General features: G+C 40.5%; 2 protein-coding genes across 4 annotated transcripts; one reads left to right on the forward strand and one right to left on the reverse strand.

Moving 5' to 3' along the window:
* The first annotated feature begins 12 nt into the window (after positions 1–12).
* Positions 13–9,884, forward strand: LOC129789641 (membrane-bound alkaline phosphatase-like). The gene is made up of 4 exons (XM_055826626.1): positions 13–187; positions 247–548; positions 837–1,688; positions 9,375–9,884. The coding sequence occupies exons 1-4, from the start codon at positions 79–81 to the stop codon at positions 9,789–9,791; spliced, it is 1,680 nt and encodes a 559-aa protein (XP_055682601.1). The 5' UTR covers positions 13–78; the 3' UTR covers positions 9,792–9,884.
* Positions 9,829–25,939, reverse strand: LOC129789561 (transcription elongation factor SPT6). Of its 3 annotated transcripts, none has more exons than XM_055826424.1 (9): positions 25,721–25,939; positions 25,311–25,392; positions 19,700–20,004; positions 19,558–19,578; positions 19,261–19,424; positions 13,525–17,543; positions 10,733–10,872; positions 10,248–10,633; positions 9,829–10,170 (listed from the first exon to the last, which is right to left on the reverse strand). In XM_055826424.1, exons 1-9 carry the CDS (start codon positions 25,757–25,759, stop codon positions 9,951–9,953), a joined length of 5,376 nt encoding a protein of 1,791 aa, XP_055682399.1. In that variant the 5' UTR covers positions 25,760–25,939; the 3' UTR covers positions 9,829–9,950. The 3 variants fall into 3 exon arrangements, with proteins under 3 accessions (XP_055682399.1, XP_055682400.1, XP_055682401.1); XM_055826425.1 differs by having other exon boundaries at positions 19,564–19,578; positions 25,721–25,923; XM_055826426.1 differs by lacking the exon at positions 19,558–19,578.
* Positions 25,940–26,453: the final 514 nt, after the last annotated feature.

Raw genomic sequence — 26,453 nt, forward strand, 5'->3', positions numbered from 1 at the left:
CCTGATCTTGAGACTTTTATTTGAGCCCGTACAAGCCACCAAGTAAGAGGTATTCAGTAGGACTCAACATTCCGCACGATGAAGAACTCCGTGATTGTTCTCTGTCTTCTGGGAACTCTGGCATTTTCACCTGTAAAAGTGAAGAGTTCCCGGGATTCGCATTACTCCGATTTTGACGAAGAAGATGGTAAGAATGATCCTGAAACAAACAGCCTTCAACGAACTTAATTTGAATTTTCTTCCTAGATTCAAGAATTCATCCAGATTTGCCGGTGGAGAATCCCTTCAACAACAAAGCCATCCTGCCTGAGGAACTCGAAACGGAATTCTGGATGAGAAATGCGCGGGAAACTGTTGCAGAGAAGGTTGAGACTTACAGCAAACCCAATACGAATGTCGCCAAGAACATCATCTTCTTCATTGGCGATGGCATGTCTTTCCAAACTGTTGCTGCCACGAGAATGCACAGCGGCAATGAGAACAACAAGTTGTCGTTCGAGAAGTTCCCCTACTTCGGAATGGCCAAGACGTACTGCGTTAATAGACAGGTAGGTTTCAGTGGGGACTACCAATCTCAAGACTAATCTGCTAAAGAGTCTTGAGATAAGATAAAGTCAGAGCTGCGTTCAGAGCCAAATTACGGAAGAAATTGTTGATTGGTTATAGATCAAAAGAAGCTGGTTGGTTGTTATCAATGCCTTTGATAAAGTTGATTGATAAACTTCGTTGTCAACCAATTAGAAAGGCTCAAAGTTTAAGGAAAAAAAAAATAATCTGACGTAATCAGTAGTCTTACAACAAACCTCTGATCTGAACTCTTTCCTCGTTCTTCTCAGGTCTCTGATTCCGCATGCACCGCAACGGCTTACCTGAGCGGCGTAAAGGCAAACTACGGCACAATTGGTCTTGATGCCGGCATTTCGCGCTACGACTGCGAAGGACAGGCCAATGAGGCGCATCAAACAACAGGAATTGGTCAATGGTCTCTGGACTCCTGCAAAGGAGTGGGCCTCGTAACAACAACCAGGATCACTCATGCAACCCCTGCAGGACTATTTGCTCACATTGCTGATCGCTACTGGGAGAATGATGTTGAAGTCGAAGACGATAATTGTGATCCTGAAACAACGGACGACATTGCAGAGCAGCTAATCAGGAGCAAAGTTGGGAGCAAACTGAAGGTCATCCTTGGAGGAGGACGAAGTGAATTCCTCGATAAATCAGTCACAGATGAAGAACAAAATCCCGGATTGCGTGGAGATGGGCAGAATTTGATTGAAGAGTGGAAGACTGAACGCAGCAAGGATGGCAATGCGGAGTACATTTGGCGCAAGAGTGAACTGTTGGGCTTGGACGTTAACAGTACAGACTACCTTCTTGGACTGTTTGAGGGAGACCACATGAAGTTCCATTTGGACGCTGTTGCTGATCCAGAAGAGCCAACACTCAGCGAATTAGTGGCAACTGCCATTAAAATGCTGCAGAAGGAAGAGAAGGGATACTTCCTCTTTGTTGAGGGCGGAAAGATCGATGTTGCGCATCATGAATCATGGACAAGACGTGCTCTGGATGAAACACTGGAGTTCTCAAATGCCGTCCAGCTGGCCAGGGAGATGACAAGCGAGGAGGATACTCTGATTGTTGTATCTGCAGATCACGGGCACACCATGACGTTCGCTGGATATCCGGTAAGACCAATTCTCTCAAGTTTCAGGAATTGCAAGGCCTTGCTTTAAAGCCTGTTCATTGCGTCTGCTTAACAATAATGTTTCTGGAGTTTGATTATCAAATTCTTCAAGAACTTCATTGCTAATTTATCTTATGTAATAGAACCTTAAAAAAATCTTTAAAGCCTGCTTAAAGGACTCTTTAAAAGCTTGCTTAAAAGACTTTTTTGAAGTCTGCTTAAAAGACTGTTTAAAAGCCTGCTTAAAGGCCTAACCAAAGCTTTTTGTAAGAAGACGGTGTTCGTTGTTTTTTCTCACTTGCTCATTGTCAAATTGTATCGCGCTGTCACGCGGTTATAAAACATAGAAATCGCGTTTCTTGTTTGACAGTGACACCGCGATATAATTTGACAATGAGCAAGTGAGAAAAAACAACGAACACCGTCTTTTTAGCAAAAGGTATAGGTAAAGCTTAAGACTCTTTTAAAGCCTGCTTTAAAGACTCTTTGAAAGTCTGCTTAAAAGACTCTTTTAAAGTCTACTTAAAATATTCTTTGAAAGGCCTGCTTAAAAGACTCTTTTAAAGCCTGCTTAAAAGACTTTTTCAGCCTGCTTGACAGACACTTTTAAAGCCTGCTTGACAGACTCTTTTAAAGCCTGACTTATTTCCAGCACTTTCTTCAAACAATCTCACGTGGGATGTTGTGAATGCTCTTCCTGGTACTTAAAAGACTTTTAAAACCTTCTTAAAGGATTCTTTGAAAAGCCTGCTGAAGAGACTCATTTAAAACCTGCTTAAAAGACTCTTTAAAAAGCCTGCTTGACAGACTTTTTTGAAGACTACTTAACAGACTTTTTTGAAACCTGTTTAACAAACTTTTTTTCAAGCTTCACAAAACCCAATTAATTGAAGAAGTTTTTCAGCCTTTAAGAAATCTTGCCTTAACTTTTGCTAAGATTTAGTTTTTATCCTACCTAAAGAGTCCTTTCAAACTTACTGTACTCACCTAAATACCCAATGGAGCCTTATTAGATCTTTCCCTTCCGGCGAAAAGGATCGGCGAAATTGCTCCTTCCGGATGCTTGGTGAGGTTAGGTAGCACGTTGCTACTCTTCTCGTTCAGTTTTGTTTCTCCGTTCTCCTTCACTTCTTACTTCACTTCCTAATTCACTTCTTTGTCCTTTGAACTCCTTTTTCACTTTGTTTACTCGTTTTTCTCACTAATTTTCACCTATTTTTGTCAAAAACTCATTCGCGTCGTCCGCCATAAAAATCACTTCATCACACATTAAATTGTCCCACAAAAGTCATCAATGTTAGGTTGTCTCAGCGAGACACCGAACCATCCTGGCCGGGCAGAAACTGATGTTTCTGAAGATCCCGTTCGATGGGTAGCAAGCAAAGCTTTGCTACAGCACGCCTGTAAACTCCAGTTGATGTGCGTACGTCAGCCACACGTACTCTGGCATCCTCGCCAGGACTGACAGCAATAACCCTTCCTATCATCCATTTCATTGGCGGAAGGTTGTCTTCCTTCACTAGCACCATGTCGCCAATGATGAGGGAAGGATGTTCCTCGGTCCATTTGTTTCGTTGTTGTAGTGTGTGGAGATACTCAGTTGTCCACCTCTTCCAAAAGAATTGTACACGTTGTTGCAGTCGTTCCCACTTGCTCAACCGATTTTCAGGGTAATCGGTGAGGGGTTCGTCCGGTGCTGCAGTAAGTTCACGCAGCGCTGTAAAGTGCCCAGGGGTTAGAGCACTAAGATCTGTTGCATCACTTGAGAGTGGGGTCAACGGACGAGAGTTAATGCAGCCTTCGATCTGAGCTAGCATGGTCAGCATTTCCTCCTGAGTGAAGCGTTCGTTGCCCATTGTTCGAATCACATGATGTTTGATGCGTTTGATGAGCGATTCCCATGAACCGCCGAAATGTGGACTCCGTGGAGGAATGAACACAAACTCTATGCCATGTTTCACTGCAAAGGCTTGAGTTTCCTGCTGGTGTTCATTTGATGCAAGAAGTTGCTCCAATTTCTTCATCTCGTTCCTTGCTCCAACAAAGTTTGTAGCATTGTCGCACAGAATCTTTGCTGGACATCCACGGCGACTCACAAAGCGTCTCAATGCAGCTAGAAAAGCCTGTGTTGTCAAATCCGATACAAGTTCAATGTGGATTGCACGAGTTGTCATGCAAATGAACAATGCCACATACATCTTCAATACTGTCCGTGATCGAGTGGGCAGCTTGACATGCAGTGGGCCACAATAGTCAATTCCAGTATAGTAAAATGGGTACACAGGATCTACCCGAGACTCATGACAATCACCCATGAGTTGTTGAACAGTTTTGGGATTGGCCTTAAAGCAGGTGACGCAATCGTGGACAGCTTTGTGAGCAACTTCAATTCCACGAAGAGGCCAATATTGCTGTCTGATGTGAGCCAACACCATTTGGTCACCACCGTGAAGTGTATCCTTGTGTATTTCTGCTGCAATGAGCTGTGTCACGTGATGCTCCTTAGGTAGCAGAATAGGATGTTTGTGATCATATGAGACGTCTGCCTTGCTGATACGACCACCAACTCGAATAAGTCCATTGTTGTCCATAAATGGCCTTAGTTTGCGGATGTTGGATCTCTTGGAGACCTTGCACTTGACATTCAATTTGTTGTAATCCCATGAAAATGCTTGTAGCTGTACAGCTTTCAGTAAGACAACTTTTGCTGATTTTACCTCAACCACAGTCAAGGGGCCATGGGGAACTGGTTGTTTAGCCACTCGCTGTTTGAGGATTGTGAAATATCGCCGCCAAATCGCGATACATCGGACCAATCGCGTGAAAGAAGAGAATCTGGGTATGAATGACCACACATCCTCATTGACAGCTACTAGAGACACCTGTTTGCGTTGCTCGCGAGCTGCTTCGTCATCTGGGTTGAGCTGCGGGGTTTCGAATTGTAGATCTGGATCCAACATCCATGGAGGCCCATGCCACCAGATGGATTCAGGATTGAGCGCTTCTGCAGTCACACCACGAGAAGCCATGTCAGCTGGATTTTCCTCAGATTTCACATGATGCCATCGCTCAGCCGGGATAATGTTTTGAATGCGAGCCACACGATTGCCTACGAACGTTTTCCAGCGCTGTGGTTCGCCATTGATCCAGTGAAGTGTCACCATTGAGTCTGAGAAAGCATGAATTTCATCAATGGGAATCTCAAGGGCGTCAAGATTCCGCTTCAACAATTTTGCGCCCAAATCTGCAGCACACAATTCCAGTCGAGGGATAGACAACTGCTGCAGAGGAGCCACCTTTGTCTTTGAATTGAGGAGCTTCGAGTGAACACGATTGTCTGCATCCGTGGTGCGGAGGTACACACAAGCTCCGTAAGCCTTTTCTGAGGCGTCACAAAACAGAAACAATTGCGAACGTTGGGGTTTGCCTTTGCACGTGGCCTGTCGAGGTACTGCCACACCCTGGACAGCACGACGAATGTTTGTCTGATATTGCAGCCATTTCTGAACCACTTCTTCGCCAAGTTCGTCATCCCATTCTACCTTGAGCGGCCACAGGGACTGAAGAAGGATTTTTGCCGAGATTGTAATGGGAGACAAAAAACCAAGTGGGTCAAAAATGCGCGACATTTCCGAAAGAATGCTTCTCTTCGTCACAGTCTCACTGAATTCAGACACAGCAAATTTGAAAACATCGAGAATTTTGTTCCAGAATAGACCAAGTGTCTTGACCGTTCCCTCAAAATCCATGTCGAGCGTCGAGCTACCTTCTTGATCTTCTTCGGGAATTTGAGCCAAGACTTCTGGAGAATTTGAAGTCCATTTCTTCAATTTGAATCCGCCGCTGGACATCATGAGGTCGAGTTGCCGTTGCAATTCCATGGCCTCTTCAATTGTAGAAGCTCCTGTCAGGACATCATCCACATAAAAGTCTCGCTGTGCGACTTTCGATGCCAACGGGTAGGAGTTTAGCTCATCAATCGCGAGTTGTTTCAGACACCTGGTTGCCAGAAACGGTGCACAAGCTGTGCCGTAAGTGACGGTTTTCAAAACGTAAGTTCTGAGAGGCTGATCGGCTGATTCGCGCCACCAGATTTGCTGCACGTTCCAATCATTTTTACAGACTCCAATTTGCCGGTACATCTTTTGCACGTCCGCCCTCATGGCCACATTGTGCTGCCGGAATCTGAGGAGGATTTCAAAGATGTCGTCCTGGATTTTTCCTCCAATCATCAGTGCAAAATTGAGGGGCTTCCCAGAGCTCGTTTTTGCCGCTGCATTGAAAACAACTCGAACCGGTGTTGTCGTTGATTCTTTGATCACAGGATGATGACTGAGGTACACTGCCGGACGTGATGATGTATAATCGGGAGGCAACAATTCCATGTGACCGAGTGATTCATATTCCCTCATGAATTTTCGGTATTCCTCGTAGAGATTGTTGTCCCGTTGGAGACGTCTCTCCACACATTTGAACATCTTCATCGCGATTTCCTTTGAGCTCCCCAATTCCTGTAGTAGATCCTCTCGTATGGGAAGACTCACGATGAAGCGACCTTCATGATTGCGCGTTGTGTGTAGCTGGAAATGCTCCTCGCATTTCTGTTCTTCGGAAGTAAGAGTAGATTGACCGTTGTCAACTTCCTCAATTTGCCAGAACTTTGCCAAATCGTCCTTGAGATCGTCCTGAGGCTGCGTCGCGCAAAGACATGTAGCCATGTGTGAATGAACTGTCGATTGCGCTGTGCCTGAACATTCTCCCATTGCAACATAACCAAATGCTGTATCCAATAGCATTGGGCTACCACTACGATGATTGTGACGAACAGCCTTTCCAAACACATCTGAACCCAACAACAAATCAACCCTACCCGGCTTACAGAAGTCGGGGTCGGCAAGCACAACGTCGTTTGGAATGCAGAGTATGTCACGATTTACCATTGACGATGGTTGATTGGATGTGATTTTGTCCAACACTGAACACTCGACCCCCAAAGCAAAAGGTGAACAATGAGACTGTACCATAAGACTCACTGATTGCGACGCAGATACTCCGGAAAGTCCAAGCCCATTTATATTCTGCCCCGAATATTTCATAGGAAGTGCGAGTTTTTGTGCCAAAGAGCGCGTGATGCAATTTGGCTGACTACAAGAGTCAATGAGCGCACGACAACGATGCTGATTGCCCCAAATGTCTGCCACCAATACCTGCACAGTGGGCAAGAGCACTTGGTGGGACTGAATTGCCGCCATTGAAGTCACATCATTCGCTGCAACCGTTGTTGGGAATGACACTGCGGGAGGTGGCATTGAACCACTGCCTGTTGAGCCTCCGGAACTTCCTGGGGTATTCGTGGGCTTTGCGCTGTCGTTCTTCGGTGCCTCACCATTTCCAGTCTCCCTTTGGAACCCATCATGCAGAAGAGTATTGTGTTTCTTGCCACATTGACGGCAAGCTCCGGAGGGACAATCCTTCGTAAAATGGTTTGGCTTCATACAATTCCAACAAAGCTTTAGCGTATACACAGCATTGCGGCGTTCCGCAGGTGTTTTTGCAAGAAACGTGGGGCATTGATGCGGCTTATGCGCCCCCTGGCAGAAACCACACGCCTGTGATCCCTGTTCCTGCGGATTTGTTGTCACAAGAGAATTCTTACCTTTCCCTGATGATTGCTTGGGAGGTTGAGAAGGCCTTGCCGGTGCATGTGACCCTCCCGAGGCCCCGCCCAATTCCAACGAATCGCAGCGTCTTGCCAGGAATTCACAGAATTGCGTCCACGTCACACTGTGTTTCCCGGTGGTTTCCCTGTACCACAGGGTTTTGGTCTCCGCGTCGACCATTTGCAATGCCGAATGAATCATAAATGGATCATGACTCAACTGATTCATTGCCTTTAACCCATGTGTGACCTCTTCGAACACGTTAAACATACCACGGAGCTTTCCACTGTCTGGCTGATTGAGCTTTGGCTGCGCATAGAATGTTTGCACGTATTCCGCCACAATTGAATTCGGTTTATTGAAACGATTTTGCAATATTTCCCATGCCACGTGGTAATTCGCCTCTGACACAGGAAGATGCTTCAATGCACTAGCTGCAGTGCCAGTGAGTGCCGCCTTGAGATATGAGAATTTATCCACGTCGCTGAGTTCTTTGTTTGCATGGATCGTGGATACGAAACTGTCATAAAAGGCCTGCCACTCAGTGTACTTGCCGGAAAATGTCGGAATTTGCAGCTGTGGAAGTTTGACCTTGGAACGAGCTTGGCCTTGCATGGCGTTGACAAGCTCTTTCATCGTGGCCATGACTGATGAATCCTGACTATTTGCACCCAATGCTGCTTGGGCACCGGCAAGCTTCTGCTTCGTCCGGGATAGCCACAATCGCAGGTGGTATTCCGTGTCTGCAGACCACTCCCAATATTCTGTACACATTTTATTGAACGAATCATGTTGTTCACGTGTTTTTAGCTCCGCTTGAGCGCTTGCAGATGCCATGGAAAACCGTTGTTGCCACCCCATGAGGCACTGCAGCTTGGCCTCAACGTCGCACTGAAAATCTCCATCGAGTTTGCCATCATCCTGGTAATTCTTCACAGCCTTGTTCAACTGCTGTACCTGACTGTGCAGAATTTTCAATTCCGGGAACATGATGGCGTCGTTATCAAACAATGTGTCAAATCGCTGGCCGGGATGACCGCTGTCTTCACGCCAGTTGACGAATCAAATCACCACAGGGGTCCGGACGTGCCGTTGCACTGGCCGGGGTCTGATTGTTTTAAGAATACCGGTGTATTCTTTCCCTCGAAGGACCAGTGTACTCACCTAAATACCCAATGGAGCCTTATTAGATCTTTCCCTTCCGGCGAAAAGGATCAGTGTACTCACCTAAATACCCAATGGAGCCTTATTAGATCTTTCCCTTCCGGCGAAAAGGATCGGCGAAATTGCTCCTTCCGGATGCTTGGTGAGGTTAGGTAGCACGTTGCTACTCTTCTCGTTCAGTTTTGTTTCTCCGTTCTCCTTCACTTCTTACTTCACTTCCTAATTCACTTCTTTGTCCTTTGAACTCCTTTTTCACTTTGTTTACTCGTTTTTCTCACTAATTTTCACCTATTTTTGTCAAAAACTCATTCGCGTCGTCCGCCATAAAAATCACTTCATCACACATTAAATTGTCCCACAAAAGTCATCAATGTTAGGTTGTCTCAGCGAGACACCGAACCACTTACTTAATTAGCTTTTTAATAAGCTTCTCAGAATCAAATTTTTGCTTAGATCTGATCTAACTTTATCCTGCCTAAAGAATCTTTTAAGACCTGCTTGACAGACTTTTTATTGAAGAATCATAAAACCAAATTGATTTTAAAAGCAGCCTTTATGCTTTTAAGAAAACTTACCTTTAGCTTTAGTAAGCTTTAGTTTTGATTCGGTCTAAAGAGTTCTTTAAGCCTGATTAACAGACTTTTCTTGGAAGCTTCATAAAACTAAATTAAAAAACTGAAGAAACCTTTTTATCAGACAGTTTGCTTCTAATTTCGCTCAAAACAATTCCAATTTAACCTGCTCAATGAATTTTTAAAAAACCTTTTAAAGAAACCATTAAGATGAAGCCTGTTCATCAAGCTTCTTTAGCAGACGTACTCCATGCGAACCCGCTCTAACAAATATCTAATTAAAAATTTCAGTCTCGTGGAGCTGATGTACTGGGAATTGCGCAGAACAGCAACATCGACCGGATGCCCTTCTCTGTGCTCAGCTATGCGAACGGTGCTGGCTACAAGAACACCTACAACGAGTTGGGAGATCAACGTCTTGACATTACTGGCTTTGATTCATCTGATCCTGAATTCCAATACTTCGCCACTGTTCCACTAAACGTTGAGAGCCACGGTGGGGATGATGTTGGAGTCTACGCTTCCGGGCCTTGGGCTCATCTCTTTGTCGGCCAGTACGAACAGAACATCCTGCCCTACGCTATGGCCTATGCTGCTCAAATTGGAGCCTATGGTGATGACATTCAATGTAGTTCTGCATCAACCTTGGCTGGCTCCATCTTCTTACTCCTGTTCATTCACCTTCTTCGTCAGATCAACATTTTATAAGAAAAAAACTCTTTTTGGACAGAAAAAGACTTTAAAGTTCATTCAACTCTTGTTTATTTTTTTTATGTTCTAAAATTGAATTTGATAAATTCACACACTCTCTTTTTAAATTTTCTCTCTCTCTCTCGCTCACTGTGCAACACACTTTAATGCCGCGCCTTAGTTCTCATCCCAGAGGGGCGTTGAATCACCTATTGTCATCGATCGTGGCGATGTGTTTGTCCTTGGGGAACTACGTGACGATCTTGGGCTTTTGCCGTAGTCTGATCTCCCTGATCGACTCATTGGTCGTCCATTGTCATACTGCGGTGTCTTCCGGGGACCTCCGTGCTGTTGCTGCTGCTGCGGGTACTCATCATACCGCGGAGTTCTGCTGGAACTGCAAACAAAAGTCCAAATTAACGGATTTTCTTAAAAAAAATTCTTTTTTTCTTAAAAATTTCCTTTGAAACTCACCCCCTTCCGGAACGATCACGTGGCGTTGCCTGTCCGGGCGTTCCCTTTGACCTGGCCCACGCATCATCAGCTCGTTGCCATTCCAAATTCTCATTCTGTGACCCATAGCGAGACTGCGGACTAGGCACGAATGGTGAGCTGCCGTGATAGCGATTCCTCGGCGATGGGTTGTGCATTGGCGGTGCTCCCGACCCATGATGGTACCCTCCTCCTCCTGCCCCACTGCCCACACTTCCACTCCTGTACGGCTGCTGTGAAGCACTCATGCCCGGATGCACGAACGGCCCATTCATCGTGGGCGTCGTCTGGCCATACCGCGGCGTCTGGGAGGAATGGGGCGTGTGGTAGGGCGTCATGAACGGGGTCTGACCACTCGGTGTGTACGGCTGAACAAATTTCAAGCAAAAAACAAACAATTTTAGAACTCTTCTTGCGAAGATTTTGAAGGATTTTGAATGATTTTTTGATGCTTCCGGAATACTCACAGTATTGACGTAGGAGGTCTGAGCGTAGCCTCCAGGCGTGTGGGGGTAGTGTGGCGTCTGATTTGCAACTTGAGACAACGAATGCAGCATATGGGATGGCATATTCTGCGCTACTTTCGTGATTGCGTCCGCATTGACGGCTGAAATGGGCAGTTTTTAACGAATTTAATATAATTTGAATTTTGTTCTTTGAATAAAAAAAAATAATAAAGAAAGTTTCAATAAGAGAAATTGTTTTAAATTCCCCTAAAATCTGTCAACAAGAAAAGTCTAATTAGCTCTTAAAAACAATTTGATTCTTTAAATTAAAATTTCTTATCAAAATCATATTGATGTAATACTGATTTCGTTCAAACAAATTGATTAGTAATAATTGAGTTAGTCAATCACTTTAATCAATTATTGGGCAACTATTGATCAATCACAAGTTAATTCTGATTGCCCAATAATTGATCCCTAATGCGAAACTACATTGACTCAATATTGATAGTCTCAATATTGCGTCAATTTCAACTCAATACATTTTTGATCATTAATTGATCAACTATTGGCCAAATATATATCATCAATTTTTTTTATTAATAACTTACTCAATTAATGCTAAATATTTGATCAATAGGGGAGAGCGGGGCTATTTGTGACAGTCTGGAATTTTCAAATCGCGATTTCTCCCAAGTTATTAATCGGAAGCACCTGAAAAAATTAGGATAAGAAGTCCTATCTACCTTCAATAGTTGACTGTAGTTTGGAGATTATCCGATGAATAGTTTAGGAATAAAAAAATAAACAAATTTTGAGGCCTCCAAAAATACGGGTGTTGAGAAAAAATCATTTTCCGACACTTTTCTTTTAGCGATTTTCCAATCTCACCGTCTTTTCCACGAGCTAGGTCAATGCAGAAAACGTTGCCAAGGTCGGCCAAGGTGTATTTTTCACTAACTTTTAATGATTTTTTTGCATATTTATACAAATCAACACATGTCGATTGGGGCTAATTTTGTCACCAATGTAAATCATATGGAACGTCAAAATATTGACACGTTTTCTAACCTTTTTGTTGCAAAATGTGGTGGTTGAGAAAATTCCATAATTTTGTGTTTTAGTGGATAGAAAAGTGAAATTCCTTGCCGTGGATGAACAGGTGAGGAGTTCGGTTAGTAGCTACAACTAATCTCTCAGGTGGAAAATCTTTGGAAATGTCGGAAAATTCCACCTACTTAATTACCCCCGCTGGTGACAATATTCGTCGACGGATTCTTAAAAAAGTCAGAAGCGGAAGGGTTCAGGAAAAGCTCGAAAACTCATATTTCCCGTGGAGATAGGGAAAAGTGGTCTGAGACAAAGTTGTAGACAAGGAAATTTCCTATGAGAATGACCTCTCGAGGAAAATTTCTTGCACCATGGGAGTCCTGCAAATAGGGATTTATCCAAATTGACACAAATAGCCCCGCCCTCCCCTACTGAGACAATTTTACCTCAATCAATATTAACTATCCAAATTAGCGTTCAGTTTATCTGCGCCAAGAAATAATTAAAAATTTAGATTTTTAGTAAAGAAATTTTTTTTCATATTAAATACAAAATATATCCGCTGCTCTAAGTTTTTGTGATTGATTACTTATTGACCAATAATTGTCCATTAATCTGATTGATCAACCATTAACCAACTGTGAGACCTACGTTGACTCAATATAAAGCTCAATAATTGATCAATTATTGGCAAAATTTGTTCACTGAGAATCTTAAAGCAAAAACAACATTTTACAATTTGTTTTCCACACCAAAATCTTTTTCTTTTCGGTAAATTGATCAACTATGCAAAATTAGAATTCAGTTTAACTAGATACAAAAAAATTTAATAAAGAAAAATTAATCAGTTTTTTTTGTAATAATTTTTTTTTTATATATTAGACGAAAAAATGCATTAACAGCTCTCTTTTCTGTGATTGACTATTTATTGAGCAATAATTGTCTAGAATTTGATTGATTTATTGTTTACCAACTATATGGACCAACGTTGACTCAATATTAGGCTCAATAATTGACCAATTATTGGCCAAAATAGATCACTTTCAGATAAATTATAAATTGCTTAATAACTGATTCAATAATTGAGCAATAACTTCTATCAATCTGATTGATCATTCATTGAGCAATTATTGGCAAAATTTGTTTACTGGAATTTTTTTTTGAAGAATTTTCTAACCCAAAATAATTTTCTTTTTTTTTTTGCTTTCAACATTAACATTAAATAAAAAAAAAATTATTAAAAAATTTGAATCAATTTCTGCATTTTTGTATTTTTTATTATTACAAATTTCTACGTCCTTATTTCGATGAATAAAATCAAACTTTTGTCCTAAAATTTCCTTTAATATTTTTGTGATTTTTATTTTTTTGATTATTCGAATCTTTGGAGATATTCCTAAAAATGTTTAATATAAGCATAAAAAGACTAAAAACAAGCCGAGAAGTAGTAAATTCAAGCCGAAAAATAATTAGTTTTCAGTCCTAAAAACAACTTAAATTAAGGAACAAAACTTGAAGAAAAAAAAGATTAATTAAAGTCTTCAAAAAAAGTATTAAATTTGAACCGAAAAACAGTAAATTGAAGCTAAAAAAAAGAGCAAATTCAAACCGAAAACTCCTAAATACGTTTTTGGATTTTTTCCGGTTTTGAGTTCTCCGGTTTTGGGCAAAACGTGAAGTAAAATATTCAGATTTTCGGAGGAATTCAGATAATTCGCTAAAAAAAAAACTAATTTGTAAATAAATAAAGAAGAAATACTCACAATTGGATCCACTTGTCTGCCCTGGCGTTCCGTAGGGCGTCCTCAGGGACATACGAGGCGTCGTGAGTGGCGTCCCCGCTGGCAGGGGATCCTTGAAGTGCTCCTTGAACCACTTGAGGAGCGCATTGAGGGAATCAAAGATCTGCTGCCTAAAGCGGAAGCCCTCCGGGGTGATTGTAACATACTCATGCCTGCACTTGTTAACCGGAAGGTAGGATAGAAGGAAGCGGCCTGGATAATTCTTCGAAGCTGACACAAAGTAGTGAATCTTGTTGGGATTCTTTGCCTTCTCCTCCTTCAGGCACTCCTCGGCCTTGTCTCTGATCCCAAGGAGCGATCCTCTGTAGTATTTGTAGTTGAGCAAATCCCGAGCGTACGATGCCATCGGGTTGACGTAGCGAGCAATAATCTCGTCGAGATCCTCAAACTCTTCGCTGCCAATGCAGAGTCTCTTCCCAAGGCAGAAGGCATTCTCTTTGCCTTCCTCCCGGACATCAATGTGCTGATAAATGTCATCTGTTACCTTCCACGTGACTGTTAGATGGTCAGATCCTTTGCTAGAAGGCCTAATTATGACCTCACCCTGATCCATCTTCTCCATAATCTTGAGGGCTTCCGTGTAGGACTTATTGTGAAAAGCCGGATGGAAGATAACGCGCGTTATGTAGTGATGTCGTGCCTTTTGCTTCTTTGTATCATCATCCTTTCGTGTGATCTGATCTTCGGCTTCCTGATCGTAGTAGGAGTCCTTCGTAGGGCGCCATTCATTATTCTTATCGAGTAAGTCGGAGGATTTTGATGAACAATCTACGGAAAACCGATCAACGTCTATCTTAATTATCCTCACGTAGACACTCTGCCCAATCTGGACCCTCTCCTCTGGGCTCTTTACGTGCTTATCTGACAAATTCTTAATGTGAATATACCCCGCAAGGCCGTTGTCAAGCCTCAACTTGACACCTGTTGCCTGTCCGCGGCAGGCTTTTGCATCAAAATGATTCCAAACTTCCGAAAGTTCCGGGAATTCATTTTCCAAACAGAACGGACATTGCCAGAGTCCTGTCTCATCATTCCTCGTTGGATTTGCCTGATCAAGTTGCTCCCCTTGGGGTTTGCGGTACGTAAAGTCCCTCGCAACGGCTAACACCATCTTCCCCACGTAGAATGTCTCCGGAGTCTCTTTGGTCAACATATCAAACAGTTCCTCTGGATTTGGTGATCTATACGGCGTTCGGAGATCTTTGTACCGACAGTTGAGTTCTGCCCTGATGTCATAGAGTGTTATACTCCTATTTCCAAAACCTTGACGCTCCAGTTCAACGGCAAATGCATCCAAGTCCAGATCTTTTAGCCTTTCGGGCGATTCAAGGATCTCCTCAAGAGCTCCAGCTGGATTCATTTGATCATCATCATACTCAAGGGCATCAATCGCCATCTTCCTGGCCCATTCGTACGTTTCAGGATGAACGCGTGATCCATCGAGGACTTCTACGTAGGCTTCTGTACTATCCCCAAGGGAATTGGTGTCAATCTTAATGAAACCGCTGCAATTTATGAAGACTTTCGGCCCCATGTGACAAGCTGTAACGAGTTGCGTTCGATTCTCAAGACGCTGATTTGTTTGCTTTAGGATCTTGATGAGAGCTTGCCCTTTGCGCGGACCAAGGCCACAGATAAACTGCACGAGGTTCACATAGAGCGGATTCTGAACGGCTAAATTAATATCAACGCCCACCTCATTGGTCCTGTTGATAAACTCCAAGTAGAGCCCTTCAAGGAGTTCCTCCTTTGGCAGTTGATCCTGCAACGGATGATACCTCAAGCAGAGAATCTCATCATCTGCCGTACATAACTGTGAATACTCAACAAGCGGATCACGGAGTTTCCTTGCAATTGACACAGCTTGTCTCAAAACGTTCGGATATTCACGAAATTCTCCTGTTCCCTTGTGGGAATTTGCAAAGATCTTCGCAAGTTCATTGTCAACAATTTCCACGGCAATCGGAGGGAACTGCTCTTCATCCTGAAGCTCCTTCATTAATTCCATTATGTCCTCCTTCAGCCGTTTAGCATCGTAGCTTTCTCCGCCAATTGCAATTACATGAGGCTTCTTATTCCGAACGAATTGCTTGATATTTTGCAGTTCTGCCTCCTTCAGACCACGCTTATCCTCCCAAATGGAAATCTTGGGCTTTAGTAGGTTAGGACAGCGCAGGTAGTCTGTCACCTCACCGTCGGGATTAATGAGTGCACAGAAGGCTGAAAATTCCTGATCTGGCACGTAGGCAATACCCATAATCCGAAGTCCCTTCGTTGCATCCCATTCGTAGTCATCTTCCTCAGGGAAGGACACCGTGTACGGAGCAATTTTAATCCAATTGCAGAGCTTCCTTGTGGCTGCTTTGAGAACGCAATCTTTTGCCTCGGCAATAAGCATTGAGCGCAGTTCTTTCCTCAATTCAGGCAAAACCATCTTGTTCAAGGCTAATTCAACACATTCAGCCCTTACTCCGTTCCACTCCTGAACATTCTTCGCGAATTCATCCTTTTGGTACAACGCCTTTATCTCATCCAAATACGGAACAGACGTATTCCCTTCGAGCTTCTCACTGAAGGTGATTTCAAGGAGTTTATCATCCTCAGCCATTGCAAGCCGGAGGAATTGCTCACCAGCTAAATCACGTACCGGCTTATTCCGGAGGAACTTCATTGTGTAGCAGGGATGATTCTCATCAATCTCCTTTATCCCCTTCTTTGTGGGTGCAACGGAAATTCGTGCGCGTTCAAAGTAAATCTCCCGGACGGTTTTCTTCAGCAACGGTTCACGTGAAAGTTGTCTCGCTACGACGTATTTAACAGCGTAGAGGACTTCCTCTGGGGTTTGGAACCTCGTATTGACGTACTGCTTAGCCAGCTCCATTAATTCCGTAGACTCCTGCTCAACTTCATGCCGTTGATAGCTATCACGGAGATTTTCAGCAAACTCCTCTGGCGTCAAGCCGAACTTCTTCGCCATCCCGCAGACTCCTCCCTTGCGACACATTGTGTACGGCCTGGCATCGGCTGCTTGCTTTAAGGACTCTTCGGGCATCTCAACGTCATCATCTTCATCAATTTGAGTGACTTCCGGAGGTTCCTCCCCGTTCTCCAATGCTTCCTTTTCACGCCTTTTCGCTTCCAGGCGTTCCTGACGCTTCCTTTCGCGCTCCTTAGCGCGCCAGGCTTCCTGCATTTGGGGGATTTCATGGGAATAGTACAGATGGAAATGCATTTGAACATCCTTAAGTTCTTCCGGAGTTTGAGCCATCTCCAATCGCATGAGGTCTTCATCCTTGATCAGACGACAATCATCCGGAAGTGGCTCATCGGGCTTCTCCATTATCTTATCCGATTGATACTCCCGCATCTTCTCAAACAACTCCTTTAAAGCCTTCTTCCTCGAAATGAGCTGACACCACTTTGCATCGTACTTATAAACCTTCCAAAGATCATTAATATTCAGCTCTGGTTTTACGTATTCCTTCCGGTAGAAGGCAATAAAGGGAACTTCTAGTTGCTGATTTCGCATAAAATCCAACGCCTGTTTGATCTTCCCAATTGCACTTGGAGGCTTCCTTGTCCTGTCGCGCGAGTCTGCTCCGAAGACTTCCTGCTTGGAGATTGGTTCACGACAGAAGGCTTGTTTGTAGATCCATTCAGCCTCTGCCTCCAATTCCGTTGACTTCTCCGCATCAACGGTCGTTATGGGAACCTCACGTAACTGCATGCGTTCCGGAATGTCCGTCTTACGGATTTCAATGTCCAAATCCGTAAAGTGACCCCGTTGAAGCTCACTCGGTTCGTAAATTTCAAATATTGACTTACGCATCGTCTTCTTCCGGGCCTGCTTCTTCGGCCTCTTCTCCCCATCACCTTCTCCGTCTAGCTCGTACTCGTCTTCATACTCGTCATCTTCGTACTTTTCAAATTCATCATAGTCAAAATCAACTCCGAAGATATCCTGCCCTTCTTGCAGAATTCTGCAAAAGCAAAAGAAGGAAATCTTCTTTTAGCACTTTGGGGCTAATTTGGTTAAAATCGTTCAAGCCGTTTTAGAGTAATTCCCAAAAACGATAACTTCCGTATTTAGGTTGGAGTATTGACTAAACGGTTTGAACCATCTAAAAATGTACGGGTAAGCTGACCAAGCTTACGAGAGCTGTGTTTCTTTCAGTGTTTCAATTTTGTGAGGGCAAACTAGAACGGAAATTATTTTAAGTCTGCGCAAAGTCGGAAAGAGTAGAAAAGTCATACCCTGAAAAAGTTTTAGAAGGCCTTATCTCGGGAACGGCTCAATAGATTTCAGATTTTAGGCTATAGTTGGAAAGGTCCTAACTTCAGCTATAACATATTAAAATGTGAAGTAATTCGGTAATGGCGTTTTCGAAATATTCGAGTTTGACTAGTAAAGGGACGACCGTAGGCGATGAATGGGTTTTCCTAAAAGACGGATTTTCGGTCTCAAGCTTGGCTAATTAAATTTTATTCAAGACCAACATTTCGGACTATTTAAGTCCTTCCTCAAGGCCTATAACAACATAAAAGAATACAAAAGACTCTAAAGGACATACCTTACCTATTCTTTTATATTATTGTAGGCCTTGAGGAAGGACTTAAATATGTAGTCCGAAACGTTGGCCTTGAATAAAATTTAATTAGCCGAGCTTGAGACCGAAAATACGTCTTTTAAGAAAACCTATTCGAGTTTGAAATTTTCGAAAATTTTTATTTTGATTTTAGCGCCTCTCGCGGTCATTTATCTAATGTAAGTTGCAATGTTCTAGACATTTGTACGGTTTCACAAAACCTTTCATTTGCGCTTGAGTTGATCAAAATCGGACTTGTAGAACCCGAGATATGACTTGTCAAGTTTAGAAATGAATATTTTCAAAATGGCGACATAAATTTTAATTTTTTTATAGTAAGATGTTATAGCAGGCTATAATATATCAAAATTTGAAGTAAATCGATAATGGCATTTTCGATATATTCATCGAAAACTCATCGAAAATGTTTTTTTTTTATTTTAGCGCCCCTTGTGATCATTTTTGGAACTTAGGTTGTTCCAGATAGTTGTAGCGTTCGCTGAGAGCTTTCATTTGAGCCTGAGTTGATCAAAATCGGTCAAACCATTTTCGACATATTCATCAAAAACTCATCGACATTTTTTATTTTGACTTTAGCGCCTCTTGCGGTCATTTCTCGAAGTTGCAATGTTCTAGATATTTGTAGGGTTTCTTAAAAATTTTCATTTGCGCTTAATTTAATCAAAATCGGACTTGTAGAACCCGAGATATGATATGTTAAAGTTGGAACTCAATATTTTCAAAATGGCGACATATATGTATTTTTTTTAATTTTCTTTTTTAAATAAAAAAGATGTTATTGTAGATTATAATAGATCAAAATTTGAAGCAAATCTGGCGTTTTCGAGATATTCATCGAAAAATTATCGAAAATTTTGTTTTTGATTTTTTGCCCCCCAGGCGGTCATTTTTGGAACTTACAATGTTCTAGAGAGTTACAGAATTCGTCGAGAGCTTTCATTTGAGTCTAAGATGACCAAAATCGGTCAAGTCATTATCGAGTAATTCCCAAAAACGATAACTTCCGTATTTAGGTTAGAATATTGGCTAAACGGCTTGAACCTTCTACAAAAATTCTGTTGAAAAACAAAAAAAAAAACCGTCAACTTACGCATCTCCAAAAATGGGTCTTCTGGTCTTCTTCCGCTGCGTTATGGGCACCCCATCGTCGTCCACGATAAAATCATCTGCATCGGATTCCTCCTCTTCGTCTTCCTCATCAAAGTGATCCGCCTCAACGGGAGCATGTTGCCTCTCAGCTGCTCTCTCCTCATCCTAATGAAACCACAAATAAAACAAAGCAAAAAAAACTCAAATTTATCACAAATTTCCTCAATCACCACCCCCAAAATGCAAAAGAAGACTCGAGAGTCAAACCCTCCTCTCTGTTCTGCCAAAGAACACTGACCGATACCTGCTGTTCAATCTCCTTTTAATTTCACAACCAACAAATCAATTTTTTTCCCGTCATGAAATTCACACAAAAACAACCAATTAAGTAAAGAAAATTTCTCTTTTCTCGCCATCGAAGCTTTTGGTCTGGAACTTACTTCATCCGAATCGAAAATCCGCTCAGCAATGCGCTGCCGCTGCTGCTCGCCGTTCTCATCCTTGTCTTCGCCATCACTCTCCTCGTCCTGGATGCGACGGAGCCGTTTGAAGCGCTTCCGTTCGACTTTAACACCCAAATTCTCCTCAATCAGATCGTAGTCTTCATCCTCAAGACGATCGTCGAGATCATCCTCATCGTCGCTCTTCTTGCGTTTGTGACTCCGCTCTGAGCCCGATCCGTCGGAATCCTCATCGATCTCACGATCATCAATGAGATCATCAACAACGGCTCTGTTGTCGTCATCTGGCAAATTCATTTTTATTTATTTTACTCAACTTTTCTCTTTAAATTTTTATCTAAAGGGATGAATAGGAACATTTGGGTTGATTCAAAGTTATTGTAAGATTTAGGCGGTTGATGTAAGGAAAGATTTTTAGCCGAATTGACCCCATTGGTGAGTTTCTCAATTTAAAATTTCAAAACAGATTTTTTGGTCAAAAAATAAGATTTTTCTACACCACAAATGATTTTTCTACGCTTAAATTTTTTTGGACCAAAAATTATTTTTCTACGCTCAATAAAATTATTTCTGCACTAAAAATGATTTTTTAATACTTAATAAAATTATTTCTGCACAAAAAACGGATTTTTTTACTCTAAAGAAGGATTTTTCTACGCTTAAAAATTTTTCTCCACGCCAAAAATGATTTTTATGTGCTAAAAAAGGATTATCTACCAAAAAATGATTTTTCTACGCTTAAACAATTTCTGCACCAAAAACTATTTTTTTACGCCTAAAAAATTATTTGCATTAAAAATGATTTTTCTACGTAAAAAGGATATTTTTCATCAAAAATGACTTTTGTACTCTTAAAATTTTTTTTTACACCAAAAATGATTTTTCTACGCTGAAAAAAAAATATTTGCATTAAAAATGATTTTTCTACGCTAAAAAGGATATTTTTCATCAAAAATGACTTTTGTACTCTTAAAATTTTTTTCTACACCAAAAATGATTTTTCTACGCTGAAAAAAATTATTTGCATTAAAAATGATTTTTCTACGCTAAAAAGGATATTTTTCATCAAAAATGACTTTTGTACTCTTAAAATTTTTTTCTACACCAAAAATGATTTTTTACGCTGAAAAAAATTATTTGCATTAAAAATGATTTTTCTACGCTAAAAAGGATATTTTTCATAAAAAATTACTTTTGTACTCTTAAAATTTTTTACTACACCAAAAATGATTTTTCTACGCTGAAAAAAATTATTTGCATTAAAAATGATTTTTCTACGCTAAAAAGGATATTTTTCATCAAAAATGACTTTTGTACTCTTAAAATTTTTTTCTACACCAAAAATGATTTTACTACACTTAAAAACCTTTTTTGCACCAAAAACGATTTTTCTACGCTAAAATGGATTTTTCTACACCAATAAAAAAATTCTTTATAAAAAAAAAGATTTTTGACAGCCAGAAACATTTTTCTTTGCAAAAGTTTTTTGATGGTTAATGAAAATATTTTTCTACACTAAATAAAGATTTTCCCGTATTAGATGTTTCTTTTTCTATGTAAAGGTAATCAATGAAGCTTTTTAGCGAATATAATTCTGTTTCATTTAGAGGAAAAATTCATTTTTTTTCCAGCGACGTTTTGGTAAATTTTCAATTAAAAAATTGCTTTGAACAGCTTTTTCCTCTAAAGAAGGGAGTAAAAAAATCTTCCAGAAATTACAAACAAAAATAAATATTTATTTTTTTCTTTCTTTGTTTTTCCAGTCGTCGCCAGGGATAGAAAATTTTGTCCAAAAAGAAAGACGTACTTCCCAAAGCTTTCAACCCCTATCCGTGAAGAACTAGAACTTTTGATGATTCTTGGAAATTACTGATTAATTGCTTTCAATTGTTTAGCAAATTTCTTGAAATTGAAACTTTGTTAGGGGATTTGAAATGAATTTAATGAGCTCTTCAAGACAATTAGACTGGATTTAAATTTCTCTTCTACCTCTGAGAGATTTTAAGCTATTCTAAGTTCGTAAACTTTTCCAGAAGAAGATTTTATTTGAATTTGTGGCTATTTGAGATGATTCCTTAAGCTTTTGTGGAGTTTTCGCCGCCCAAATAGAATCTGTAAACAATCTATTTGAAATTCAGGAGGAAAATTGAACAAATTTAAATTCAGAAGAATTTTGTTGGGAAGACTAATTTACTTTCTTTGAAAAAAAAATTTTTTTTTCCTTAAAAAATATCTTTAAAATCTTCTTTTGTTTCCTAAAATTGGTAAAATTTTAAGGTTACCTTAAGGACTTTTAAAATTAATTTTTAATTAGTTTGTAATCAAAATCAGATGAGAATTTGGTTTTATTTATCATCAAAAAGCGTCTGCTAAACATGATTTTAATAGTTTTCTTTAAGGATTTATCACACATGACTCACAGGATAGATTAAAAGTAAAAGGTTCTAAGTTAACTAAAGTAAGTAGTTTTAATGAACAAAATGTTTCTTAGTATGTTAGGACACCATAATCAAACGTCCAATGCTACTCCAAGGTAATTTCATAGGACATTCTAATTGGACGTATCTAATGCCAGTCCAATAGATTACCATTGGACATTCGATTGAGATATATTCAACCATAGTCTAATGTTTAATCCTACAGTTTACCTCAGGACACTTTAATCAGACATCCAATGCTAGTCGAAGGAAAATTTATAGGACATTCTAATTGGACATATCCAATGCCAGTCCATTGGTTTATTATTGGACATTTGTTTGAGATATGTCCAACGATGGTCGAACGTTTAATCTTACGATTTATCTTAGCACATCTAATTCAAACGTCCTATGCTAGTCCAAAGGAATTTCAGAGGAAAGTTTACGTTAGACGTATCCAATGCCAGTCCATTAGTTCATCATTGAACATTCGATTGGGATATATCCCACGATTGTATAATATCTTGTACTACGATATCTCTTAAGACGTCTAATTCAGACGTCCAAAGCTAATCCAAAGGAATATCATAGGACGTTAAAATTTCATATATCTAATGCCAGTCCAACTATTTTCATTGGACTTTCGACATATGCTTCCATCGATATGTCTTACGTTTGTTCAAATGTCTTTGTTCTGTGAAGAGTGCGTGTGTAGCAGCGTTGGAAAATGGAAAAATGGGAAAAATATCCGGAAAAATAGCAAAGTAAGTACATTATACACTAATTAGGATATAGTTAAACGATGTGTATAAGAAATTAAGTTGCAATTTATATAATTGTACGCGAAAATAGAAATTTTCTTTTTTACAGGTTACGTGTTTCGACAAGTCCAGGTGAGAGATTTTTTTCGAATAAAAGCAGGTAAAAAGAGAAGTATTTTAATTAAAGAGCGCTCTTCTGTAAATAGTAGTAGTAGTAGTGGTAATAGCAGTAGTAGTAGCAGTAGTATGTAGTAGAAGTAGTCGGGGTAGTAGTAGTAAATATTATGTATGTAATATTTGACAAATTTTTCTATTATTCCATTATTATTCATTGATTTGTCTTTTCATGCTACATGTTCCCGGACAACTTCTATTCTCCGGACTCTCCCAGGCTCCCCAAAAAGAGTGTCCATGGACAACCCAATGGATTGTCAATGGATTCGTCCCATGTGTCCCATGGACTTTTCTTGTTTTTTTCTTATATTCTGTAATATTCTTACAGCTACATGTTCCCGGCGTTCCCGGACAACTATCTTACGGATACTCCCACGTTACAAAAGCTCGCCAAAGAGAACTATCAGCATTTATGACGAAGGGAATGGAGAAAAGAAAAGGTACTTATCATTGATTGATTATATCTCATTTTATTTTGAAGATTTTACTTAATATTCATAAAATTATTTGTCTTTTCAGACCGTGCCTTGGAAAACAGAAGTAGGAGAGCATCCCGTGTCTTGGAAAACAGAAATTGCAGAGCATCCCGTGTCTTGGAATACAGGAGTTGCAGAACATCTCAAAGACCCAGGACGTCAGAGTTCAACCGCCGAAGGACAAAGTATCATACATGTAAGATTTATATATATATATATAATTTTTAAATAAAAAAATAAAAAATTAATTCAAAGCGTTTTTTAGTAAAAAAAAAAAAAGAAAAAAATTGGACATATCCTAAGCTATTCGTATGAAATGTCCTACGACGCGTCCGCTAGAACTTTTCTAAATACGGACCTGTCCTATGCTATTCGTATGGACTGTCCATTGATGTATCCACTGAAAATTTTGCACACTGGATATGTCTTATGCTCTTTGTATAGACTGTCCCATGGATTGTCCTCTGAGGTGTCTGCTAGATTTTTACTCTACACGGATCTGTCCTATGCTATTCATATGGATTGTCCACTGACTCGTCTTCTAAAAATTTTCTAAACACTGGATATGTCCTATGTTCTTTGTATAGGCTGTCCATGGACTGTCCCCTGACGTGTCCAATAAAAAATTTTGTAAACATTGGACAAATCCTAACCGGAAATAAGTGACAAGTCCTATGATCTGTCCAAAATCTGTCGTACGAAAGCAAGACTCGGAAGTCATGAAAATGTCTTTGAGGATGTCTTATTTTGTCGTAGGACAGAATATAAGAAAAAAACAAGAAATTTCCATGGGACACATGGGACGAATCCATGGACAATCCATTGGATTGTCCATGGACACTCTTTATGGGGTATATGCTGAGAACTGGCATAAAAAAATGCAAAAATGAATTTTTTACGCGACGTATAATAGAAGGCGTTCAGATGGTACTAAATGGATTAATTTTCTTTATAAAAAAAAACTGAAGAAAACCCTTTTCTTTTCAAGCTTTTCTCGAAGATTTTTCTCAATTAATTCTTTTAGGTTATTTAAAGGAATTAATATTAGATTTTTTAGTATTTCAAAATAAGTAGAATTTTTTAAAATTCCTAAAGGTCTCAAAATCTATGCCGAAATAAGTTAATTTTTCAACCAAATTTTTAAGGATTTATTTATTTCATAGAATGTTGAAGAGTAAAAACGCCCTTAAAATTTTGAAAAGAAAATTTATTAAAAATTACTTTTAAATGAATTTATAAAAAAAAGAATTTTCATTACAAATTCAAAAAAAAAATTTTTCTAAATCCTCTTCTTTGTGTAAAATCTGTGTCCTTAGCCTGCCTAGACTATTGAAGGAATAATCCTCTTTTAATGAGCTCTAAAGTGGACAATCCTTGAGATTTTGAAACTTTTCCTTTGAATTGAAATCTTTTATGCTTCAGGGCCGGGATGACAAAATTTCCTTAAAAGTCCTCAAAAAATTGAAAAATAATTCCACAAAACTTGTAGAAAGTCTCAAAAACTCCTCAGGAGTCAATCCTCAATCCCCTGAATCCTGACCTAATTCCCAATCCCTTTGAAAATCACCTCAAATCCCAAATCAAAGCACTTCCTGACCATGCTTCCCTCTTCAGCCCAATTTTTGCACCTCCTGCAATTCTTTGTGATTTCTCAACGAAGGCATTTCACGTGCTCCAGAAACCCACAAATAGCGCGAGGTGATGAATCAACCCAAAAGCATGACGCGTGTCGCGTTTCCGGAACTTCCGCGCACTGACTTACCTTCCTCCTCATCCTCACTCTCCGACACAGCCTTGAGACGTTTGAGTTTACTGCGCTCATGTGGCTCTAACTCCTCCTCCTGCTGCAAGTGCAATAAAACAAACAAGCTGATAAGGCTCCGTTGAAGGGGAAGACCCGCGAAGGTGAGACAAAGGGGGCACGGAAGAGGCGCAAAAAGTGGAATTTTATCGCGAAAATTCTCTCATCAATTTCTCTGCCAACATGGCGATTGTTGCTACTTGACGCATTTCATCAACAAACTCCCCCCACGCAGAAACATCCCCAAAATCCCACCTTCTGCCCCACGCAGCACCTCCTCCGCACCCTTTGGGGGCTCCCTTGCCTGCCCACGCGTGGGAAAAACACGGAAATTGGGTGGAAAAGTGCAAAATGATGCGCAAAACACTTACATCGCTTTCCTCAGCTTCAGAATCGAGAAATGATGCCATTTCTGCTTTTCCCAGAGACTTTCACGCACTCACTTCAACACTCGCGGCGTCTGGGGGCTCCTTGGGTGCTAAAATGCGTCGCACCGTGGTGATTTTTCACAGGAAAATACACTTTCCTCACAATTTTTCACAAACAACTTCTGGCGTGACGTTTATCGCAAAAAGCCCCCCTAAACTATCTCCCTTGTTGTCAAAATGCTTCCTTGGAATGTCTTACGATGCTCTTATTTCTCCATGGGAAGAAAGGAAAGTTTGAGATTGCCCTGCGAAAAGTTTTCTTTTCTTTATACGAAATTGCGCAAATCTCGACAAATATTGATGGAAAAAACATGAAAATCTTCAAGAAATTGCTGAAAAATCATAGAATTGCGAAAGTAAACAAAAATTTTTCATTCGACAAGAGGAATTCTCCAATTGTCTCCTAGGAAAGTCTTTTGTTTTCTCCACTATCATGTTTTAATTTACAAGGTCATTCCGTGAAACAACAATGAAACATTAACACATTCAATGAAACATGTTTCAGGTGTGTGTTGAAACATTGCAAAATATCCCGTGAATTTTCACACCCTGCTTTTCACGCGAAAATTAGGCCACAGCGTCTAAGATCCGCTTGATTCTCACCCAGAGTGGTCAGAAGAATCCCCTGTGAGTCTCAAACTGCGTGAGAAACATTCAATTAGCGGCTAAAATTGCA

Source organism: Lutzomyia longipalpis, chromosome 2 (assembly GCF_024334085.1).
Source record: "Lutzomyia longipalpis isolate SR_M1_2022 chromosome 2, ASM2433408v1".
NCBI lineage: Eukaryota > Metazoa > Arthropoda > Insecta > Diptera > Psychodidae > Lutzomyia > Lutzomyia longipalpis.

Bases quoted from the DNA above. Each gene is read 5' to 3' on its own strand.
- LOC129789641 (XM_055826626.1), top strand. From the start codon at position 79: ATGAAGAACTCCGTGATTGTTCTCTGTCTTCTGGGAACTCTGGCATTT. The intron at 188-246 runs GTAAGAATGATC...TTTTCTTCCTAG, and splicing joins CGATTTTGACGAAGAAGATG to ATTCAAGAATTCATCCAGAT. The intron at 549-836 runs GTAGGTTTCAGT...CGTTCTTCTCAG, and splicing joins CGTACTGCGTTAATAGACAG to GTCTCTGATTCCGCATGCAC.
- LOC129789561 (XM_055826424.1), bottom strand. From the start codon at position 25,759: ATGGCATCATTTCTCGATTCTGAAGCTGAGGAAAGCGAT. The intron at 17,544-19,260 runs GTAAGTTGACGG...TTGCTTTTGCAG, and splicing joins AGACCCATTTTTGGAGATGC to AATTCTGCAAGAAGGGCAGG. The intron at 10,873-13,524 runs GTGAGTATTTCT...TGCCCATTTCAG, and splicing joins GCAGACAAGTGGATCCAATT to CCGTCAATGCGGACGCAATC.